Source organism: Glycine soja, chromosome 15 (genome assembly GCF_004193775.1).
Source record: "Glycine soja cultivar W05 chromosome 15, ASM419377v2, whole genome shotgun sequence".
NCBI lineage: Eukaryota > Viridiplantae > Streptophyta > Magnoliopsida > Fabales > Fabaceae > Glycine > Glycine soja.
The window spans coordinates 10,486,813-10,507,835 of record NC_041016.1 but is presented as its reverse complement, the minus strand read 5'-3'; the positions used below and the strand labels follow the sequence as shown (position 1 = coordinate 10,507,835).

Sequence of the window (21,023 nt, the reverse complement as noted above, 5' to 3'; positions counted from 1 at the left end):
ATATATATTATTTATATATAAAATAAAATTTACATAATTTTTCTAAATTATATGAAATAATTTATATAAATAACTTACATATTAATTTTTGTAATTTTCTTTATTTATATAATTGGTATTAACAAACTTATTTACTAAATAATTTTTTATAGTTAAAACGAAAATATTAACAGGTAAGTTTCCTAAAAAATTAAGTATTAAAATTTTATTGATTTATATAAATAGAATAAAAATAACTTACATATTAAAATAAATTTGCATGTGTTGGGTTAATGATAGCGCCAAATCATATTCATTTGGTTAATAAAATTTAAAAAATTTATTGATCCTAAGAACTTTACATTCATAATAGACATATAACATATAAAAATTATCGTGCGTCAAATAACATTAAAACTATTGGTTTCTGAAAATGAAATATCTAGTGTGTTTTTTTCTCGTTGAACTAATTGGATTGTTGTGAGCTGAATGAGTAGTAGGACACTCCTTAGAAGATGGATTTGCTATCAAAAACTCATTAGTTTACCCCATCAATTTGAATAATCAATCTCAATTTAAAAGGAAGAATCGATTAGACAATTCTATGCATAGAACCAAAAAAATGCTTAGCCAATTCTATGTATAGAACCAAAAAATTCTTTCTTTTTCCAACTTCTCAATCTTCCCATTGGTTTTTGTATAATTTTCATAAAATTAATGCAATTATATTGATTCATATAATTAGAGTTAAAATAATATATATATTAAAATCAATTTACAAAATAATTTATGTAAATAATTTATGTACTAATTTATGAAATTTAATTATAAATTGGTAAAATAAATATAAAAATATGTAAACTATTGAAAATAAAAATACATAAAATGATATAAAATAAAATTAAAAAGATTTGTATATTAAATATTTTTTAATTTATAATTTTTTATAATTAAAAAAAAGTAATAACTCTTAACTAATGATACATACAAAATAATATTTATAAAATCAACTAAATAAAATAAGTGTGTTAGAAGTTTATTATCTTATCTGTAAATAGATGGTCATGGGTTCAACTTCTATCAAAATCTTTTTTATTTTTACTTTATTTAACTCCTTGTCACATAAGTACCACATGAGCATCAATATATCACATCAAAGTCAATATTTGACTTTGGATGATCAACTAATAGTCAATTGACATAAAGACCAAAATTACTTGTTCTAAAAAATAAGGAGACTAAATATCTTGATTTAAAAATAAAGAAACCAAAATAACATATTTAAAATTATAGGAGTATCAGTTTTCAAGCCAAAACAATCATATGCAATTGTTTAATTTGAGCACTTAGTATAAATTTTGTCCCTTTGAAAGAGTGCACTAAACTAATGCAGACAACAAAATTCGAATGCTGATTTCAAAGACAAATTGAAATACAAAATTTAATGGCAGCATTGACCAGTGATAACATTCTAACTAGCTTTCAAGAAGCAAGATCCAGGAATACAATTTTTAATTGCATACTCAATACAAAACCAGAGCATATCACAAATTTTGGTACCAGTTTTAGACAAAGTGTTGATAATAAGTTATTAATAACTTGCCTATTGCACTACCATGTATTAGCTTGAAAAATAGTAACAATAAACTTGAAGTTGGATTCAATAAAACAAATAGAAAGAATATGTAAAGCATATATGAGCTATAAGGGTCATTGATTTATAGTTCTTCAATCAATGGTGTGTCTGACTAGCATTCAGAAATCACTGAACTCAAATTGCAGCATTCTTCAATCGGATTCAGCTGTGTTTTTGTGATCAAAACCAACTTCTCCATCTTGATTTGAAGGCTCATGGACCATTTCTAGTCCTCCATCTTTTGGACATCTCAAAGCATTACTACTAGAGAAGGAAGTTTCTGTGGTGTCCATGTTGAGCCAAGCTTCATGCAGTTGCAAGACATACTCCAAGTGCCACAACACCTCTCCCATGGTGGGGCGGCTCTTTCCATCGTCAGCAAGACATTTTTCTGCGATCTCTCCATACTTAGCCAATGATTCCGGACAATAGTTTCCTCTAAGATGAGGGTCAATGATTGTCTCAAGTGATCTTTGCCTTTGCCATCTCATTGCCCATTCTGCAAGGTTGATCTGATCCTTAGGCAAGGTGGGGTTTATGACAGCTCTAGCACAAACAACTTCAAACAACACAACACCAAAGGAGTATACATCTGATTTCTCGGTCAATTGCTGCCTTCTGAAGTACTCAGGGTCTAGATAGCCAAAGCTTCCTTTCACAGCAGTGCTAACATGGGTGTGTTCAAAAGCTGGACCATCTTTGGACAACCCAAAATCAGCCATTTTGGCTACAAAGTTCTCATCTAGCAGTATATTGGTTGTCTTGACATCCCTGTGAATGATTCCTCGGTCAGCTCCTGTGTGAAGGTAGTGAAGTCCCCTTGCAGCACCGATGCACACTTCTAGGCGCTGCTTCCAAGATAGAGGAGGAAGATCACTCCCAAATAGGTGGCTTCTAAGAGTTCCATTTAACATGTACTCATAAACCAAGATCATTTCATTCTTCTCTTCACAGAAACCAATCAAGGACACGAGATGCCTGTGTCTGAATTTGGACAGCATCTCGATTTCTGTCTCAAATTCAGCCAGGCCTTGCTCAGACTGGGGGTTGGCGCGCTTAATAGCCGCAGGAACGCCATCTTCAACCTCCCCCTTATACACCTTACCAAAGCCTCCAACTCCAATTACCAAACTCTCATCAAAGTTGTTTGTTGCAGCATTGATTTCTGCCAATGTAAACTTCTTGCCAACTCTGGTTGAGCCCACAGATCCATAAGGCTTTTGAGTTCCTGCTGATCCTTTGGCACCCACAGTGCTGTTCACAGCAGCCCCTCCATAGAGGAACAATGGTCTCCAACCCTGAGGGTTGTTCTTGGTATCGCTTGATTGTTTCCTCCTGCTTTTACAGAAACAGAAAACAAGACCAACTATAAGTGCAACTATAGCTACAGAAGCTACACCTGCTCCAACTCCCACCCAAGCAGCTATTGCTTTTGATTTGCTTCCTGAATTGCCACTTATGTCAAACCTCTCCACATAGGCAAGATTTCCGTTTCGACTAAGCTTGAAAACCTCCAGACCATTTAAGAGAGCATCAGTTCCTGCAGCACCAGCAGCCGTGTCAGGACCAAGTTGAACCCAAACCGTGTCAATCCTCGACGACACAGGATCAAAATAGTCCTGGTGATATGCTTTATTCATCCCTCCCGCACGCACGAAGACATCAACATTATCTGCAGCTGTCCTATTGTTTATGTAGATCCTAAATATCCTCTCATTGGCCTTGTCATAAACCAGCTCACAGAAATGTAAACGGACCAGATAATCAAAGCCAGGATCTACTTCAAATTTCCATGACATGTTGAACCTTTTGTCCAAGACTTCAGTGTTGGACATTGCCCTTGCAGTTTCATACACAAGGAGAGGAGCCACCCAAGTATCATTCATGGAAGCATATGTAATGTTAGAACTGTTCTTAATTCCAGACCCAGCATTTTCAGTGATCATATAGCCAGAATCCACTTCCCAGGTTCTCCAAAGATCATGATCCTGATTGGACTGAATCTCAGGACCACCAACATTCAACCTATACATAGTCTCCATCCCTTGTCCCGGCAAATTCAAGTTTCCACCACTTCCACCAACTCTGCTAACTGAACCAGCAAAAAGCTCACCAACAACTGGTACAATCTCAATGGCATTGATGAAGCCAAAGGAGCTTCTGGTTGGAACAAACTCAATCAAAAGCATATCCCCATTCACAGCCAGAATATATTCTTTGACCAAGAAGAATGAACTAGCATTCCTTCCAGAATTCAGCAAGTTCATATTCTTGTGAGATATCTTACCAGGAACATCAAACTCTGACAACAGTTTCAGTCCATTGACCACAACACCAAATGAGGACTCATTCACATTGTAGTCATCAGTCTCGAAGGGGCAGAAATGGAACCTAACAAAGTAGTTCCCCTGAACATCTTTGATTGTGTAATTCAAAGGAGCATTGAAAATTCTGGCAGTTTTATAGAGAGGGTCATATATTGGACTGTCACTTGATGTAGAAGTGGAAACAAGAACACTAGGGGAACTTAGGGTGACATTGTTATCAGTGGCCATGTCCCCCACCCATCTCCTACCATCCACATTCACAGAAGAATCTGAACCACAATTCAAGAGAATAGACTTTGGTTGAGCATTTATAGTGCTCGCTGTCACAGACAACATCACCAGAATCAGCACAACAAAGAGTCCCTCCCCAAGGCCACTCCCCATTATAACAGTTCCCCCCAGCAACAAGACCTTTGAATTATCTTTTAACAAAAGAAGCAAAATTTGTCAAGAGGAAGCCAAACAAACAAAACCAGACACAGAGAAAAAGAAAACAATACAGACCCAGAAAGCCAACACTGCTCAATCACAGAAACAACCTCGTATTTTCCAAGATCTTGAACAAGGAAACCTGAAAGTTGAAGCCTTTATGGCAAACTAGGCAAAACAAGCTTCTGGGGCATGTGAATGTCCATTTTCCACACCATGGGAGACACTACAATACAAAGAGTTGAAAAGGAAAACCCACCTCCAGCTTTTGCTGAACACAATCAAATCAATCTCTCCAACAAACACAACACAGCAACTCACAGATCTGAACTTGAAGAAGGGGCAAGGGACCAAAGCAAGGAGTGGCAATGCACTATGAATGACAAAAAAGACAACAACTTAGCTAAGTTTGTGATAAGGAATCCAGAGAAAAATACTAGAAAATCAGAGATGTCACCAAAAATGGGCTCTTTCCTGAATAAACAAACAAGGAAATCAGAACATGGGTGTGGTTGGAAACAGATTGGAAAAGTTGCATTTCATCTGTGCTTGGTTTTGTATCTTTTACAATAAGCCAAGATTCTGAGAGTATTTAATTGGTACTTTATCTTTATTTTCTTCCTCTAACTGATGTGCCATAATTGGTAACAGTACCAAAATTTCCCCTGATTTGATTTGACGTCTAAAAAAGTTTTGGTTACACTTTTTGTAACAATCAAATTTACATTAGTTTATTATCAGATATTTATTTATTATGATATAAGTTACGAGTCTATATATGTATTTAAGTCAATCAGAGAATATTTTTAGTATGATTTCTAAGATATTTCTTATAAAATTTAATAAAGAAATATTGTGTACCAAAAATATCTTTTACACTGTGATTTAATTATAAGTTGTTATATTTATTGATTTTTATAATTATTACTTTAAAATTTATATATTTCATAATTATGATTAATTGATAGTATAATTTTTTTTATAATAATGCATAAATTTAAACTTAATTTAATAAACAATTAGATCATCTGTGATTGAATATTATCCAGCAAGTGAACAAGGAGGAACCTTGTATAATTATGTTAACCATTTGAGTTATAACATATAAATTTGATACTTATCAACTGGGTTAATATTTATTGACATATATTATTCATTTTTTTCTTTATTTGAAAACTTTAAAATGAAAATAATAATAAGAATAAATATTCATCTTGGTTTTTAAAAGTGTGAAAGATGAAAAATTTAAAATTACTTTTTAAATATATAAAAAATACAAAAAATTAATCTAATAGACAATTTAATAACAAATTGATCTCTAAATTCTAATGTTGAATTGATTATAAAAAAATATAACTTATTATTAAATAAATCTTTGAATATTACACCAATAAAATAATCTCAGAAGTTTAAAAATAAGATGAAACTATCACACTTTTTATTCATTCAAATTAGATATTTTTCCTAATAATAAGTGTGGAGGTTCCATAATCCATTATTGGTGATGTGAGGTGGGTCACATGGCATTGTCCGGCACACGATGATTTCTTCCTTTTATAATCTCTGTACTGCGTTGCACTGTCTTATGTTATTCCGTACTCACAGTACCCCTATAGCCTCCTTTTTTTTCTTTCTATCTTCACCGCTATACGCTACATATTTATATTTATATTACCCTATACTTTAATTATTGCATTCCACTTGTTTTCCAGTATCGAATTTATCGTTAATATCCAGATATATTGGCTCTACGACCAGTTCTGTATTTTCATTTTTTTTCTATTAAATCTATTCTTCATTTAATACTATATTTCTTCTGACAAACCGCTTTCCTAAATATGATTAAGAATAAAATTGTAATTAATGTCTTTAAGAGAATAACTATTTGTCAATTTTGTTAGTTGATTTTTTTAAAATAATGTTTGTTCTTTTATTTTAAAATAAAGACATTTTATGCTATTATTTTTTAAAATTTATAATTTTAGGCTTTTTATTTTAAAATTAAGATATTTAGTCTTCTAATTTTAAAAAATTTATAACTTTGATCAAATTCTTAATTTTATTTATGTTTTATTTTTTTTTTGGTCCAATTGAACCTTAAATCCAACATATTCATTTAAGATATCATCAATAAATGATTTAATTAAGACTTAAATACATTTTTGTCCATATAATTTATCAATTTTTTCATTTCCATCCTTACAATTTTTTCCATTTTAATTCTTGTAAAATATATGTATTTTGTTTTTCATTATTAAAGTATTTTAGATAATGTTTTTTCACTGTTCTAAGTGCTATTTAAAATGTTTTAAGGATGATAAATAAAATAGATATATTTTATAAGAACTAAAATGAAAAAATTACAAAAAAGAAAATAGAAAAACATTAAATTGCAGAGACGAAAAAAATATTTTATACTTTTAGATAATTACAAATTACAAAAATGAAAGAAATAAAACGTAGACAAAATTATGAAAATTTTAAAATACGATGACTAAAATTATGAATTTTTTAAAATAAAAGGACTAAATATTTACACTTTGAACTTTTAAAATAAAAGGACTAAATATTTACACTTTGAAATAAGTTCAAAGATCAAAATTATGATTATTTTTAAATATAAAGACCAAATATTTCAATTTAAAAATAAAAAAAAATTATAAATTAAATAAAATAAAAGAACTAAAATTATATTTAAACATTTTCTTTATTATAAGAACAAGACTTTGTGAGGAGTCGGTTTTTTTCGGTCATCTATATCTATATATATTTGTAATATAATTATTGTAATAACTGTCGCTTATCATATGATAAGGAATTTTTTTTTCCTACCACAATAGCATAATTGTAATTATTTTGTGATGAATTATCATTTTTTTTATTGAAGAACAGTTTTCTGATTTCCCATGTAACATGTGTACTGTGTGTAATTTATATAAAAATAGAATAGAATTATTTTTTTAAATTGTGCTGGCCTGACCGGCGCGGCGAGGACCAATTATTTAAATTATGAGTACAATTAATCTTGCATAAGCAAATATGCACACAATTTTTTCGTTACAAACAATAGAACCTCTTTCATTAAGAATTAGATTCCACATGAACAAATAGGAAATCGCTTGACTTGAAAATTATAAGTGTTTAAACTTAGAAAAAAAATAACTTTAAAAATAAGTATTTTTTTATAATAAAATTAGATTTATTTATTGAAAAAAACTTAAAACTGTTTATTTTAAATAAAAACAGCTCAGACAAATATGTAAAAAATAAACATAAAACTACTTATTTTATTTTTTTAAAAAAATAAGCTTAAACAAATTGGTTCTATAATGTCACATCAATGGTGCTTAGTAAATATTTAATAATATTAACTTTTAGGAGTTTAATACAAAATTTTTAAATTATAAAGACTTAATTAAAAAATTTAAGTTATAGATATATAGTTAAAATTTTGATGAAACTATATATAACTTTAAAAAATAAAACTTTTTTTAAAGGAAATATCAATGTTAATCCTCAAATTTTCTTTAAATTTAATTATTTGACTCGGTGGCATGAAAAATATAAGGGGGGATCCATATACATGCTCCCAATTACACTTCAATTTTGACATTATACAAAGTTGAATCTTAATGGTCAAAAAGCCAACAATCTGAGAATGACAAGATTTAACTGGTTTAAGGATTGATAATAAGTTAGTTAGCCCATCAATCAACAATAAAGATATTGATTGATAACGAAAGATCTCTCTCAATCAATAATAAAACTTGTTAGTAACGTTTTTTTTATACACTAAGATAAACATTAATAAGGGATAGGTCTCTTTTGATGACGAAGTAACTGATTTGACTTTTTCCAAAAAAAAAAAAAAACTGATTTGATTTATTAATAAAACATTATTGAGACCTGTACATAAGTACATACATTATCTAAGTATAGGATATATAAAGTTTTAGGTTCAATCATTGGACACAATAAAAAGATAAGGCAAGCATTTATTATGATATTTAAGTTATATTGGCAAAAAAAAAACTAAAAACAAATTAAATATTTAAAAATGTAAAAATATGAAATAAAGGCTGATGATTTCAATACAATAAAGGTAACCATTTTAAAACACAATTCACTGAATGCAGAAGAATATCATACACTTGAGCCTACAACGCAAAACTATCAATAAGCCATCTGGAAATTCATTACACAAAATAACATGTACAAATGTTATTAGCCCAAGTAGAAAAGCTATGCATTACAAAGAGGGGAAGCAAATTTGTGTCCTAGTATGATATAAAGCATTAATGTATGGCAAAAACAGTGTGTTAGCAACTGCACAAGTTGTTGATTCTTTTCTGTTGCTGTTTTCCTCAAACTATGTTTCAGGAGAACAAAAACCAAGCAGCTACACATCAGCCAGCTGCTATATTATGTGACAACTGTACAACTCGTTACCTGTATCCATCGGAAGATTTAAGCAAGTGGGTCAAGTTGCCCATAGCCCCTCGATGTAGTAATTCAACAGAGGATAGCATGGACTAGAATAATTTACGCTATAGCATTGCCACTGTTCTGCAGTTATAGACATGGTGAACACAAAAAAAAAAAAACGAATTGAAAAAGAAATCCAACTACCAGAACTCTAGCATCTCTGATCTCTGTATAGATGAAGCTAATAGAAAGAAGGAAAAAAATGAACCAATTAACACTATGATGGTGCTCCCTGAAAAGTTACTTGCAATTCTCCACATCCAATGTGGTTGATCAATGGTCATGTGGGGGTTTGCAGATAATGATTTCCTTATCACTGCTTCTGGGTTTTACTGATCCAGTGCATGGACAGATACAGTTTGTGTCAACAGTGTGTCTGTCGATTTACCTGGCCAGAACACACAACTAAACATGTTTTCTAGAATCTCCAGTCAGTTCTCTTCTTACAAGCTCCAGAATCTCAATAATCTGCAAAATTGACCGATAATTATTGAAAAAAGTTTATTGGGAGTTTGGAACTTAAGGATATCAAACAGTACACACTATATATTCTATTCATGAATATAAAATCATCTCAAAGAAACAAAAGTATATGTCCCTATGTTTCTTTGAAGCTACACAAATCTAATTGGACAGTAAAAACTTCTGGATGGAGCTTCACCAGTAACTATCTAATCACACAATTCTTAGCTGAATGGTGGGGTTGAGTTAGTACGCTACCTCAACACAGTTCTACTTGTACACCTGTGGTGGTGATAGTACAATAACAGCTTGTCCATATATTCTCTTATATTATATTTGATACATATAGTTGTGATTCAATTCCATGTTCATTTCATGGAATGAGGGATTCCCATGTATGATAGAAACAAAAAAAACTTTCATTCCAGGTCCAAGCTACATAACTATCAATGTTTTATAACAAAAAAAACTACACAAGGATTGGTTTTAAGTCTCATAAGAATTATTCTAGCCACAGTTCTAACAAAACATCTTAACAAAGGTAAATATGACCTAAAAAATCATATTTAGCGCATGAAATAATTACTAGATTTTCAAATCTCCAAAACCTAAAGACAAACATTTGGTATTTTCCTTCATCAGAGTTGGGTCAAGTATTCATTGTCTCAACACAGAAAGGAATAGTTGCTTTTAATATCCTCAAAATAAGTTTACAATCCTAAGGAGAAACGATCGGGAAGATAGATAGAATCTTTATAGTAATATCACATACATTGGCAAATCACATACATCAGCATTATACACTTCAATTATGTACAAAGTACAATATACAGAATGGGAAAGGTTCTCACCCCAGGGTAATGCTGCAGTATAGGTGAATAATGATCAAGTGCAATGTATATTTTTTCAAGGAGGCTAAGAAGAGTATCTACCTCATCCCCCAAAAGATCAACCTGAAACTCCAAGTAAATATCCAAGGTAACTACTTTAGATCAAATGTAAGTGGCCTCAATTACAAGACTTGAGCATTAAAATAGAAAGAAGTTAAAAATGAAAATAATGTTCTCATGAAGTCTAGATATCTATTCAAGTTGGGAATTAGCTGTATGTTTTGGTTCACCAAAATTTTCAACATAAACCTTATAGGCTACACTCATACACAGGCTTTGATTTGATATCTACTTTTATTCCCTCTCTCTCAGAAACACATAACTAATGCAATGTTTCCAATAGCTTGACAAAAAAAAATAATGTTTCTGATTACATACCTCTGCTTCAGCCTTCAAGAGATCAGAAGATTTTGTTTCTAGCCTTTGCTTGTGCACCAAACCCATGGTTTTAAGTACATTGGCTTTGTTCTTGATCCAATGGAACTCAGATCTCATGTTTTCAAGACTGAAAAGATTATTACTTATAAGACATGATCACCACAAGGATTTTAAACTGAATTTTAAAAAATAACAATTACAATTCAAAACTGCTTGTTACATATAAGGATATGAAATTGAAGCATTTAGTTTTTTTTCACACAATTTTCAGGGCATTAACAGTTAACAAGATCAAGTTGAAATCAAATATAAATTTTTAACAAATATGTTTACTGCTCACATGATAAGTTTTTCTTGTAACATATAGTAATATAGTATACCTCCAGCTTGCAAATGATCTGAAATTATTTACTGAAAGGATACATATAATAGATTTATATTTGACTTTAAAATTCAAAAAAGGTTTTAAAAAAAAACCAAGTTAATTGCCCAAATTATTTCTTCAATCAATTAGAAGACCTGATGTACTTGTTGCTTCACATAAGCTTAAACACTTACATAAATAGAAGACCACATAAAATAGCTTAAAACAGAGAAACAATCATAGATATTATTGGGAAAAAACCAAGTCCTACATTGGCTAGAGATAGTACCAAGATAAAGTAGGGGCAACCCTTACCCTATGAGCTAACTTTTGGGATTGAGTTAGGCTCAAACCCACATTCTAAGAGGTACCGTAGTTTATCATAAATTAATGAGCTATTAAAAAATAAAAAAGAAGGAACTTGACACAATTATTGCATACCTCAAACGATTTCTTGAAATATCTTTATTTACTCTAGCTTCAAAATCAGTAACCATTGCCAACAATTTATAGATGAGATTAATGGTTGATTCCATTTGCTTCCTGCTTTCCCTTTCTTTTTCCTCAATCAGTTTTAGTGTTTCTTGTTGCTTTTGTGTAAGCGTACAAAGCACTTTTTTTTCTTCATCAGTTTCTTTAAGCTTGTTCATTCTTTGTTCAAGATTTTGATGTAGCTCTTGCACTTGCTCCTTGTATTGTTCAATTTCCTTCAAAGCTGCCACCAGGTTACCCTTGGTGACATTCAATTCTTTACTGTTCTCTGCAATTAATTTATGTTGCTGAACTATCTCAGCTCTTAAACTGTTAAGCTGTTCAGAGGCAGACTCCGTTTTTTGTTTCTCTAGAACCAAAGCATCTGCTGCTCCTTGGATTAACTTTTCCTTTTCCTCCACTACTGAATTCAACATAAGCATTTCATATTTTAGTGTCTCTTTCTCAGCACTTTCGAATTTTAATGCTTCATCTGCATTCATCAATGTTTCTTTAAATATAATATGATTAATATCCAATTGCCCTTGCATAATAGTTGACTCCATTTCAGCTTCCTCAATTCCCAACCCACTAGAAGCTTGAGCACTGTGGGAAGCTTCTTTGAATATTACTTCATATATTTCTTGCATGAAACTATTCTTCAGATGTAATTCTTCGGTGCTGTATCTAAACTCACTCACAATATCTTCAAAGAAACATTTATATACATCTTGAATAACTGAAACTTGAGTATGTGCATCCCCTATGTCATCCTCAAGCTTCTGAATGGTTTGTAACAAATTTTTCTGTGTCAGTTGTTGCTGTGACAATTTTTCCACAGAAGCAGAAAGCTGGGAAGATAGACTCTTAAATTCCTTCTTCATATCTGATAGTGTGTCCTTCAGTTGATGATTCTCCAATTGTAAGAAGTCCAATCTATCCTTCAAACTGCTAAGAGATTCAATGTTTTCACTGAATTGATGTACTTTCTCGTTTCCATCAAGGATTTCATTCAATTTTGAGATAACATCTGGGATTTTTTTCTTCAACAGCTCAAACTCCTTGTCCTTCTTCAATGGAAAAGAAGAACCTCTTTCTTTCAAATTCAAAAGTTCCCGCCTAAGGCGAAAATTCTCTTCAGTCTTCTCTTGCACTTGAGATTCATGGTTTCTTCTCATTTTAGTAATATAAGTAACCAAATCTTCTTTAGACATGTGCTTTAATGAGGCTGAATCCAAATTCTCAGGCTTGTTAATCTTTGACTCCTCCTGTTTGCCATTTTCTTCCATAGTTGAGGGTGATAAGGGATCTGTTGAAAGCTTCACGTGAAAATGGTCAACCCTCTTATTATGACACCATTCATCGGTATTCTCCAAGGATCCATGAGAAAGAAGGTGCCCAGTTTCAGAAACAGATAGTGTTTTAAAAATTGCATCCAATTCCTGACGCAAACTTGAGATCTCTTTATATTGGTTAAAACAATTTCTACTTTCAGAGTCATAGAGGTCCAACAATTTCTGTTCAAACTGCTGTTGCAAACCCCAGATAGAATTGCTGATCACCATCCGTTCAATTTCTGAACAAAAGTCCTGCTCCTGCTGCCATTCAGAAAGTGATGCCTTTGATAAATGATCCATATCCTCCATCCTTCTGCAGAAAGTGTCTAGGGTATCTTTAAGGCTTTCAAAAGCTTTATTGACATAAATCCATTTTTCCGGCATATTCTCCTGCAGAATACCACCTAAACCCACCAAATCAGAACCTGAACTAATTCTTCTGATAGAACTAGCCCCCCTAATTTTATTTACTTCCTTCCTGAGCTGATTTAACTGTTCATGTACTGCAATTTGAAAACTATCTACAGACATTATACATCTATCATGCCCTACAACACTATCTGGAAATTGATGCATACCAACTTCATCGGGTTCACGATGATGTACCAAAGACCACAATGTCTTAGTTTCATCCGAACCCACACGAAACTCGTCTAGAATTTTCTTTAGCCCAACCACCTCCAATTCTTTCTGAGCGATTCGCTCAGCCGCCTGCTCCTCAACAGCATTAACCATGCCCTTAATGACAGAGTCACCCACCATCCTAGATATAATCAACCCCTCATCAATGTCCTCCAGAAAGGAGTCCATTTCCTTAAGTATGTCAATGTGATTGCTCACACTCGCATCCTCTTTACCATTATCGTAAATCCTGTCACCACCCTCCATAGCAGCAGAGCTCTCCATTGCCACTTTTTCTCCTCTACAAACAAGAATCAGCAATTTGGGGCCATTCAAAACAAAAGCTCAAGTCAAACCCTCAAATCTTACACACCACCTGTCAAAGTAGGAAACACATAACAATTAATAAAAACTCAAAATCAAAACTTGACTCATGCCCTTTGACTGTGACACACTTGCAAAATCATTGAGGCGGAATTCAATAACCAACACAAAGAAACAAATTCAAAATCCTTTCACAAACATAATTTCCTGAACCAAAAATGACCCAAGGGCTGAAATTTGAGGGAGAGTAAAAAAAATCAAGATTCAGTGGCATTTAGCCGAAGCTCCAAATCAGTCGGGAGCTTCTGGGAGTAATTGAAAACTGAGAGAATGAAAGGAATGAAAAACTTACAGAAAACCGTGGGAGCGTACGAGGTTGAATTAGCGGACAAAAGAAGGTGTTGGAGAATCCCGAGGCGACAGGAAAATGTTTGGAGATTCACATGAGTGTACGAGGGAGCAGGGTTGAATTGTAGTAGTAGCCTTTTCTAGGGTTTAGCAGCAGAAGAAGGTGGAAAAGTTGCAAGCTATAGAGAGAGATTTGGTGACAGGTAGGTAAAATACACCACAAAATTACAATGTCATCATCTCAATACCCTATGGACTCATTATTATTATTAATTACTATTAGCAGTAAGTTGACTTCACTTTTCTTAATCATTTATATCAATATAAATAATTTTTTTATTTATTGGAATATTATAATTTGATATTTCAGTGTTTTTTTATATATAAAAAATCAAAGACAAGTAAATTTATAACTACTCGTTACTGAACTAGACTCCTTAATAATATTTTAGTTTGTATGTTGCACGGGAAAATGTTTATTTTGTATACTTAAATTTGTAGCAAAAATATTTTTATATAAGTATTTTAGATCTATAAATTATATTTTGGATTTATAATGAATAATTTAAATTATGATACAGTATAAGATTATCCTTAATTATAGATGATTTCTTTTAGAAAAATTATTGAAATTTAATTTATAAACAAGTAGTTTGAAATAAACAAGTAATTAAGAATATCGAAAATTCAAATAAAGATAAAATAAGAGTAACTTAAAATAATTGAGAGAAATTTGTTTCCTAGTTGTAAGGATATAGTATATTAAATGTAGTCCAAATGAAAAAAGCAAACAAAAAATATAAAAATTGTCTAATTGAGAAAATGCATTTGTTTACCACTTTACCTTGATAAAATAATTTCTATTTTTTTATTTTATGTTCTACTTTTAATTATAAATTTATCACCTACGTTGTTTTTAATTTGTTTCCTGATTTCAGATATTTGTACAAAAAATAATGGTTTTTTTTCTCTATTTCGAATACAAATCTTTAAAACTAGGAAACGTATTATGAATCAAACAAAACTAGGAGCCATACTAAAAAAGCAATCTTGAAATTAAAAGTTAAATAGAAAATAAAATTAAAAAATATTTTCTCAAAGCAAACAAATCCATCTCACCTTCCAAATTAAATGTTTTAATTTATAAGACGTAAGTATATTTGAGTAATATGAGAGATTAAGTATCTTATATTTTAAACTTATTTAGTAGTCTTAAATATTTAATAATGATAAATATGATCTTATTTTTTACACAACTCAAAGAAGATTATTTCTTGTAAAATACATATGGTATTTATAAAATAATTACATTGTTAATCAATAAAAAAAATTAATTATTATGACTTTTAATATAATTATTATGAAAATAAAAATATTATATATCATACATAATAATTTATTATTGTCAGTAAGAAAACAATTTATTATTTAATGACTATAAAAGTAAAGTTATTTTTAAAAAAACATAATTATTTTCCGTCAAATCTTTCAAGGACAAATTTTAGACTTTACTTAAAACCAAGAGTTTAATGGATATATCATTAGTGTAAAAAAAAACTTTACATTATCAAGACATTGTAACTATTAAGATAAATATTATTATAAATCAATAAATTTATTATACACAACAATTATAAAAATTAATTATGACGTTTTATTATTTAGTATAACATAAACAAATTATACTTATAAATAAGAATATGCTAAGCATCATATCACGAAAAAAGTAATCCTTAATAAGATCTCTTGCCTATAAGGTGACAAGGATATATCAGTTCTGTTACAACGACTATTGGAATACTTAGCTGAAAGAAGAAAGAAACTTACATTAATAGTGAATCAAATTTTTAATTAAATTCATTAGACATCATTTCATAATAATAATAAAAGTTAAAGTGGTAGAGAATATATGTGTTGCTCACTTTGTTTGTATATGGCTAATTGGTTATTGACTAACTAAAGTTGTAAAATTTGATTATACTTTGTTCATTGATTCGTTGGTTGGATTCCATCAGAAGAAAGTTTTTTTGGGGAAGAATGAAAGTGATAGTCATTACTCATTAGTCGGTGAAGGAATTATATAGCTGTCTAGCAACCCATGCCGATCATTTTCCTTTCAAGGTATATTTAAAGCATTTGTCACACAAAAACTTGTCCTTAAAAGAAAAATAAGCCAATTTCAAAAGTGAAATATCTTATAGTTGTGAAAAATAAGTGTGTTTAGATTGATTGTGAATAATAATAGTTTATTATAAGATGTAAATTATACGAAATAAGTTTTATATTTAGATATAAAAGATAAAAATGTTTTAAAACTAATTTATTTCATTTATTTTTAAAAAAATCATATTTTTGTAATAAAAATACAAAAATATATAAAATTATTTGTACTAGTTGACTTTGTGAACAAATTAATTAATTAATTGTAGAAAATAAAATAAAAATTTTAAGTAAAAATAGTTTATTAACTTTTAACAATAATTCTTATAATTTTATTTATGGTGAAAAAATGTTTCCGTTATTGATATCATAATATTTGGTCCTAATTCAAATTACTAAACAAATTTAAATACATCAACCAGAAAAGTGGCAATCCAATCTAAAATCACAATAAAGTTGTAACAATAGTTTATGACAAACCGAAAAAATTAGTGGCTGAGTCACAGACAATGTCGCTTTCTTTAAAACGTTTCGTGGCACTGTTAAAAATTGTGTAAGCAGACCGAAAAAATTAGTGGCTGAGTCACGGATAATGTCGCTTTCTTTAAAACATTTCGTGGCACTGTCAAAAATTGTGTAAGCAGACTATCAACCACGACGTCCCCAGGATAAAACAGTTCAGATCACTGTATAAGATTCCCACTGCACTGAGGGAACCTTTTCTAGAATTATACCCTCTTGTATGACTTGAAAAGTCACTCTAAAAGGCAACCGAGAAAAATGTGACTTAAAAAGTCACTCTTAAAACCAACCGAAAAATATGACTTACAAAGTCACTCTTAAAGGCAACCGAAAAATATGACTTACAACGTCACTCTTAATGGCAATAAAAAATTTTAGAGCGACGGAAAGAAAGAGGGAGAAGTTTGCCGGAAATGCATCGACTGAAATATGGGAGGGAGAAAGAAAAGTTGAGGAAATGTTTCTCAAGACAAAAAAGAAGAAATGAGTTCTCTATATATAAGGAGTGAAACACTATTCAAATGTTTATTCTGAGCGATATAAAAAAAAGAAGCTTTTTTTTCTTTCTTTTTTTTTCAAACTTTCGTTTGTAGTAACAAGGTTTGATCTTATAAGAATGCTTGGAAGAAATGAGAAAGTGTGTTCTATTGGATAACGAGTCTTCTTTATCATTATATGAGGTTATGCTTCGTGTATATAGCTGTTTGTAGTTAGATTAAATGTGCTCCATTTTATATGGTGAGATAGCAAGTTGAGAGAATTGTTAATTAATTATTGTAAAGAAAATGATAACCAGAAAAAAGAATTATAAAAAAATTCCCAACGTACCAATCAAGTGTCCCACAAGACATGCATATAACAATTATTTGTTTAACAATCATGGCCACCATCATTATCCTCATGTTCCATTCTGTTGGCTTATGTCTCAAATTTCAATTTCCAACTTGGGATAAAAAGTTTTCGCAGCGGTAAATCAGTAAAATTTTACTTTCTGATTTTTGATAAATTTTTAAGATGTAATTCTGATCCATTAATAAGTGTCTCACGTTATCATTAACTTGTTGTTTTTTAAAGTTATTATTATTGTTATATCGTGTCACACATTATTATTAATTCAATCCAGCATCAACAAATAAAAAAAATTTTGATTGTCATTACTATTATTTGAAAAAATCATTTTCCAAAAGATTAGACTAATTTAAAGAAATATATTTTGTAATAAAAAATTTGAAAAGATCGCCACACTTAGTTTAATTGGTCTAAGTTCGTAAATAAGCTAATGAGTATATAACTTCAAAATAGTATAGTGTAAAAATTTAACTCTGCAAAATGACAATGTATTATTTTTTTCACTTAAATAAATAAGAGCTCATTTTTGGGTGATTTTTAGATGTAAGTTTTCAAAATTTTAAAAATAATAACAAGCTTTTAGTAGTTTCCAAAATTTTAAAAACCGATTTTTTAGATTTATTTTTTTCCTCCAACTTATAATTTCAAAATAAATTCATTTTCAAAATTTTGAATCCCATTGAAATTTGTTTAAGACTAATTTTGTAACAATGGCGGTGACTACACTAATAATATTGGTATATATGGTAACCATAGCAGTTTGGGTGGCGATAATAAGAAACTTTCTAATATTTACAAGTAATTTTTTTCTCCCCCTCCTCTTCTAATATTCACTTTATGCAATTAATTCTATTTGTTTATGGGACAACCCCTCAAATAAAGGGTTGAGAATATCACAATTTGTATTTATCATTATTTTTTTTCTTTTCAACATCTATTTTTACTTTTGCTGTCCTTTAATTAAAAAAATTAACTTTTACAGTTTCAAGTTAATGCTCTTACTTTCCTCTTTACCCCCTTTTTTTTGTTAAATTTTCATTCTCTTAACATTTTTTCTGGTTACGTCCTTGATGATAGTACTAGTATTAACAATGGTGATTAATGATACTTATGTTGGTAGTGATAATAATAGGGATGGTAAGAGTGACAACATTAACATAATGAGTTATTATCAATAGTAGAAAGAGTGTAATTTTTAAAATTAAAAACTAAATTTTTAATTTTTTTTTCTTGATTTTGAAAATGAATGTAAAAGTATTTTGAAATTAAACTAAAAAGCATTTTAATTCTATTTTTGTCAACCACACATTTTATTTCAAACGGACCCTAATGATTTTTTAACTGGATCTGAAACTTAGCTTTTTTTAATTATGTTTTTTTTAAATAAGAACTTGGTATATGTTATTAAAAAAATTAACTTAGTATGTCATGTGTTATGAATATTAAATTCATATTTTAGAATTTATAGGAAAAAAAATTATGTTTTGAATTTTTAATATATTATTAACTATTTATTTTAAATTTTAATAAATGTATGTTAGTAGATATGTTAATAAGTATTTAAATATATTTTTATATACACATATGTTATAGAAAATTGTTATTATTAGAGTGTTGTCCTGGATATAGGATTTTTTACATTTTAATGATATTTTGCTTGCTCCTTTTTTACTTTCTTTAAAAAAAAATAGTTTTAGGTTATTTTTTTACCGTGTTATTAATATGAATATTTAGTAATTTTATTGATTATTGATCATAAAGTGATATTTGTCTACGTGATAAAATCTTATTTTATAATAAATTTTTAAATTAAATTAATTAATTAAATATGTTAAAGTTATCAAATATAAAAAAAATGATAAGTAGTAAGATGAATTTATTAGAAATAGTGACAGAAATTAATAGAATCATTTTCATATATTATAGGAGATAGATATTTAAAGTAATAATATAAAGTAAATAATGATTGTTATTGATTTATTATCTCGCAATCAATTAGTAGTATTTAAACTAATATATATTCTTATTAATTGCAATAATATTTTTACAATAATAAAAGAATATCATAATTATAAATAATGTTGTATAATATTCAACAAAACACATAATGTAAGGTAATAGAACAAATAGAATGTGTTATATAAAACACGTAATTAATAAATAACATTTTATAAAATTTGAAAAATTGATTATCTAATTATAAACTCAAACCTTTCAAAACAAAAACAAAAATAGGTTTGAGGCTAAATATTAATCATATACATAATACATGTATAATTAGGCTAATCATTTCGTAAAATACAAATTCGTCAAACTAATTTATATCTTATTACTATAATTACTATTACAGAAAATATAACAAAATGAAATTTATTATGAAAGAAAAAACAAATCAGAATTTACAATTAGATAAAAAAAATAAAGCAGAACGTATTAATATATTATTGTTAATTTATTATACGAATTAATATATGAGCTAACCAATTAAATTGGAATTGATTGTATTTTTGAAATCGTGAGATTTTTTTGCAAGCAATTAACTTACCATAATTATATAGTTAATATTCATTTCAATCAAATGTAATTAATTGTTGTTAAGTCAAAAAAGATATTTTTTTAAGACGAATTAAAACTCTTATTATTTTGATCAAATACAAATAAATACACAAGTCAAAAGTTGTCTTTTATGTGATATTAGAACATACTTCGCAAGTTTGCATCTCATGTTTCAAGACAATAACAAATTAAAGTTATTATTTAATGCAATATTAAAGGATAACATTCAAAACTTTATTTAATACTTTGTGTCTATGATTTGTTTTGACAGAGACATTATCTTGATACAACTTTATTGTGCCGAATCCTATAAAGAATAAATGAAAATAAAATTCTAAAAGTTGCTAGTTGCAAATTGCCATGAAAAGAAACCTTCTTGTGTACAAACATGCTATGACGAAAAAGAAGTGATTTATTCCTAGGAGTGCTCAACATGATATCTAAGAGTGGTTTAGGAGTGCTCAACATGATATCTAAGAGTGGTTTTTAACATGAAGTATGTGCATTTAATGCAAGCATTAAATGCTCTAATGACCACAATCTTCCAACAAAAGTTCAAGTTAAGAAATCTATATGTTTAGATTGTTGAAGAAGACTTATAAATATCAAAAAATTTTAAAGACAAAAAATAACTTTCGTGCTCATATTCAAATTATTTATGTAATTTTTTTTTATATATATTCATGTAAATTCTAGTAAAATCCTCAAAACACCTTGAGAGAAAAGTTAAGTGTTGAGATTGTTTATCTGTCTATAAGATGATTGAGTATTAGTCAACCTGGAAGCAAACAACAATTTTTTTGATTTGTATTAGAACCAACAATAGTTTGATAAGACAAACATACTGATTTAATAAATTTGGTGTAGAGCTTGGATTATAGAGAT

The 21,023-nt window shown here is 29.4% G+C and overlaps 2 protein-coding genes across 2 annotated transcripts; both read right to left on the bottom strand.

Moving 5' to 3' along the window:
- Window positions 1–1,474: 1,474 nt before the first annotated feature.
- Window positions 1,475–4,941, bottom strand: LOC114387185 (probable receptor-like protein kinase At1g30570). Its single transcript, XM_028347328.1, has one exon. It carries the CDS (start codon window positions 4,324–4,326, stop codon window positions 1,768–1,770), a length of 2,559 nt encoding a protein of 852 aa, XP_028203129.1. The 5' UTR covers window positions 4,327–4,941; the 3' UTR covers window positions 1,475–1,767.
- Window positions 4,942–8,522: 3,581 nt separating this feature from the next.
- LOC114387184 (WPP domain-associated protein-like) lies at window positions 8,523–14,281 on the bottom strand. Its single transcript, XM_028347327.1, has 5 exons — window positions 14,056–14,281; window positions 11,392–13,755; window positions 10,587–10,713; window positions 10,170–10,271; window positions 8,523–9,324 (listed from the first exon to the last, which is right to left on the bottom strand). The coding sequence occupies exons 2-5, from the start codon at window positions 13,662–13,664 to the stop codon at window positions 9,262–9,264; spliced, it is 2,565 nt and encodes an 854-aa protein (XP_028203128.1). The 5' UTR covers window positions 13,665–13,755; window positions 14,056–14,281; the 3' UTR covers window positions 8,523–9,261.
- Window positions 14,282–21,023: the final 6,742 nt, after the last annotated feature.

What these genes read in the sequence shown, in the direction of transcription:
- LOC114387185 (XM_028347328.1), bottom strand. Translation starts at nt 4,326, where the DNA reads ATGGGGAGTGGCCTTGGGGAGGGACTCTTTGTTGTGCTGATTCTGGTG.
- LOC114387184 (XM_028347327.1), bottom strand. Translation starts at nt 13,664, where the DNA reads ATGGAGAGCTCTGCTGCTATGGAGGGTGGTGACAGGATTTACGATAAT. An exon ending in TCTTGAAGGCTGAAGCAGAG is followed by an intron (nt 10,272 to 10,586) that starts GTATGTAATCAG and finishes TTGGAGTTTCAG; the next exon opens with GTTGATCTTTTGGGGGATGA. An exon ending in TACTGCAGCATTACCCTGGG is followed by an intron (nt 9,325 to 10,169) that starts GTGAGAACCTTT and finishes TCAATTTTGCAG; the next exon opens with ATTATTGAGATTCTGGAGCT.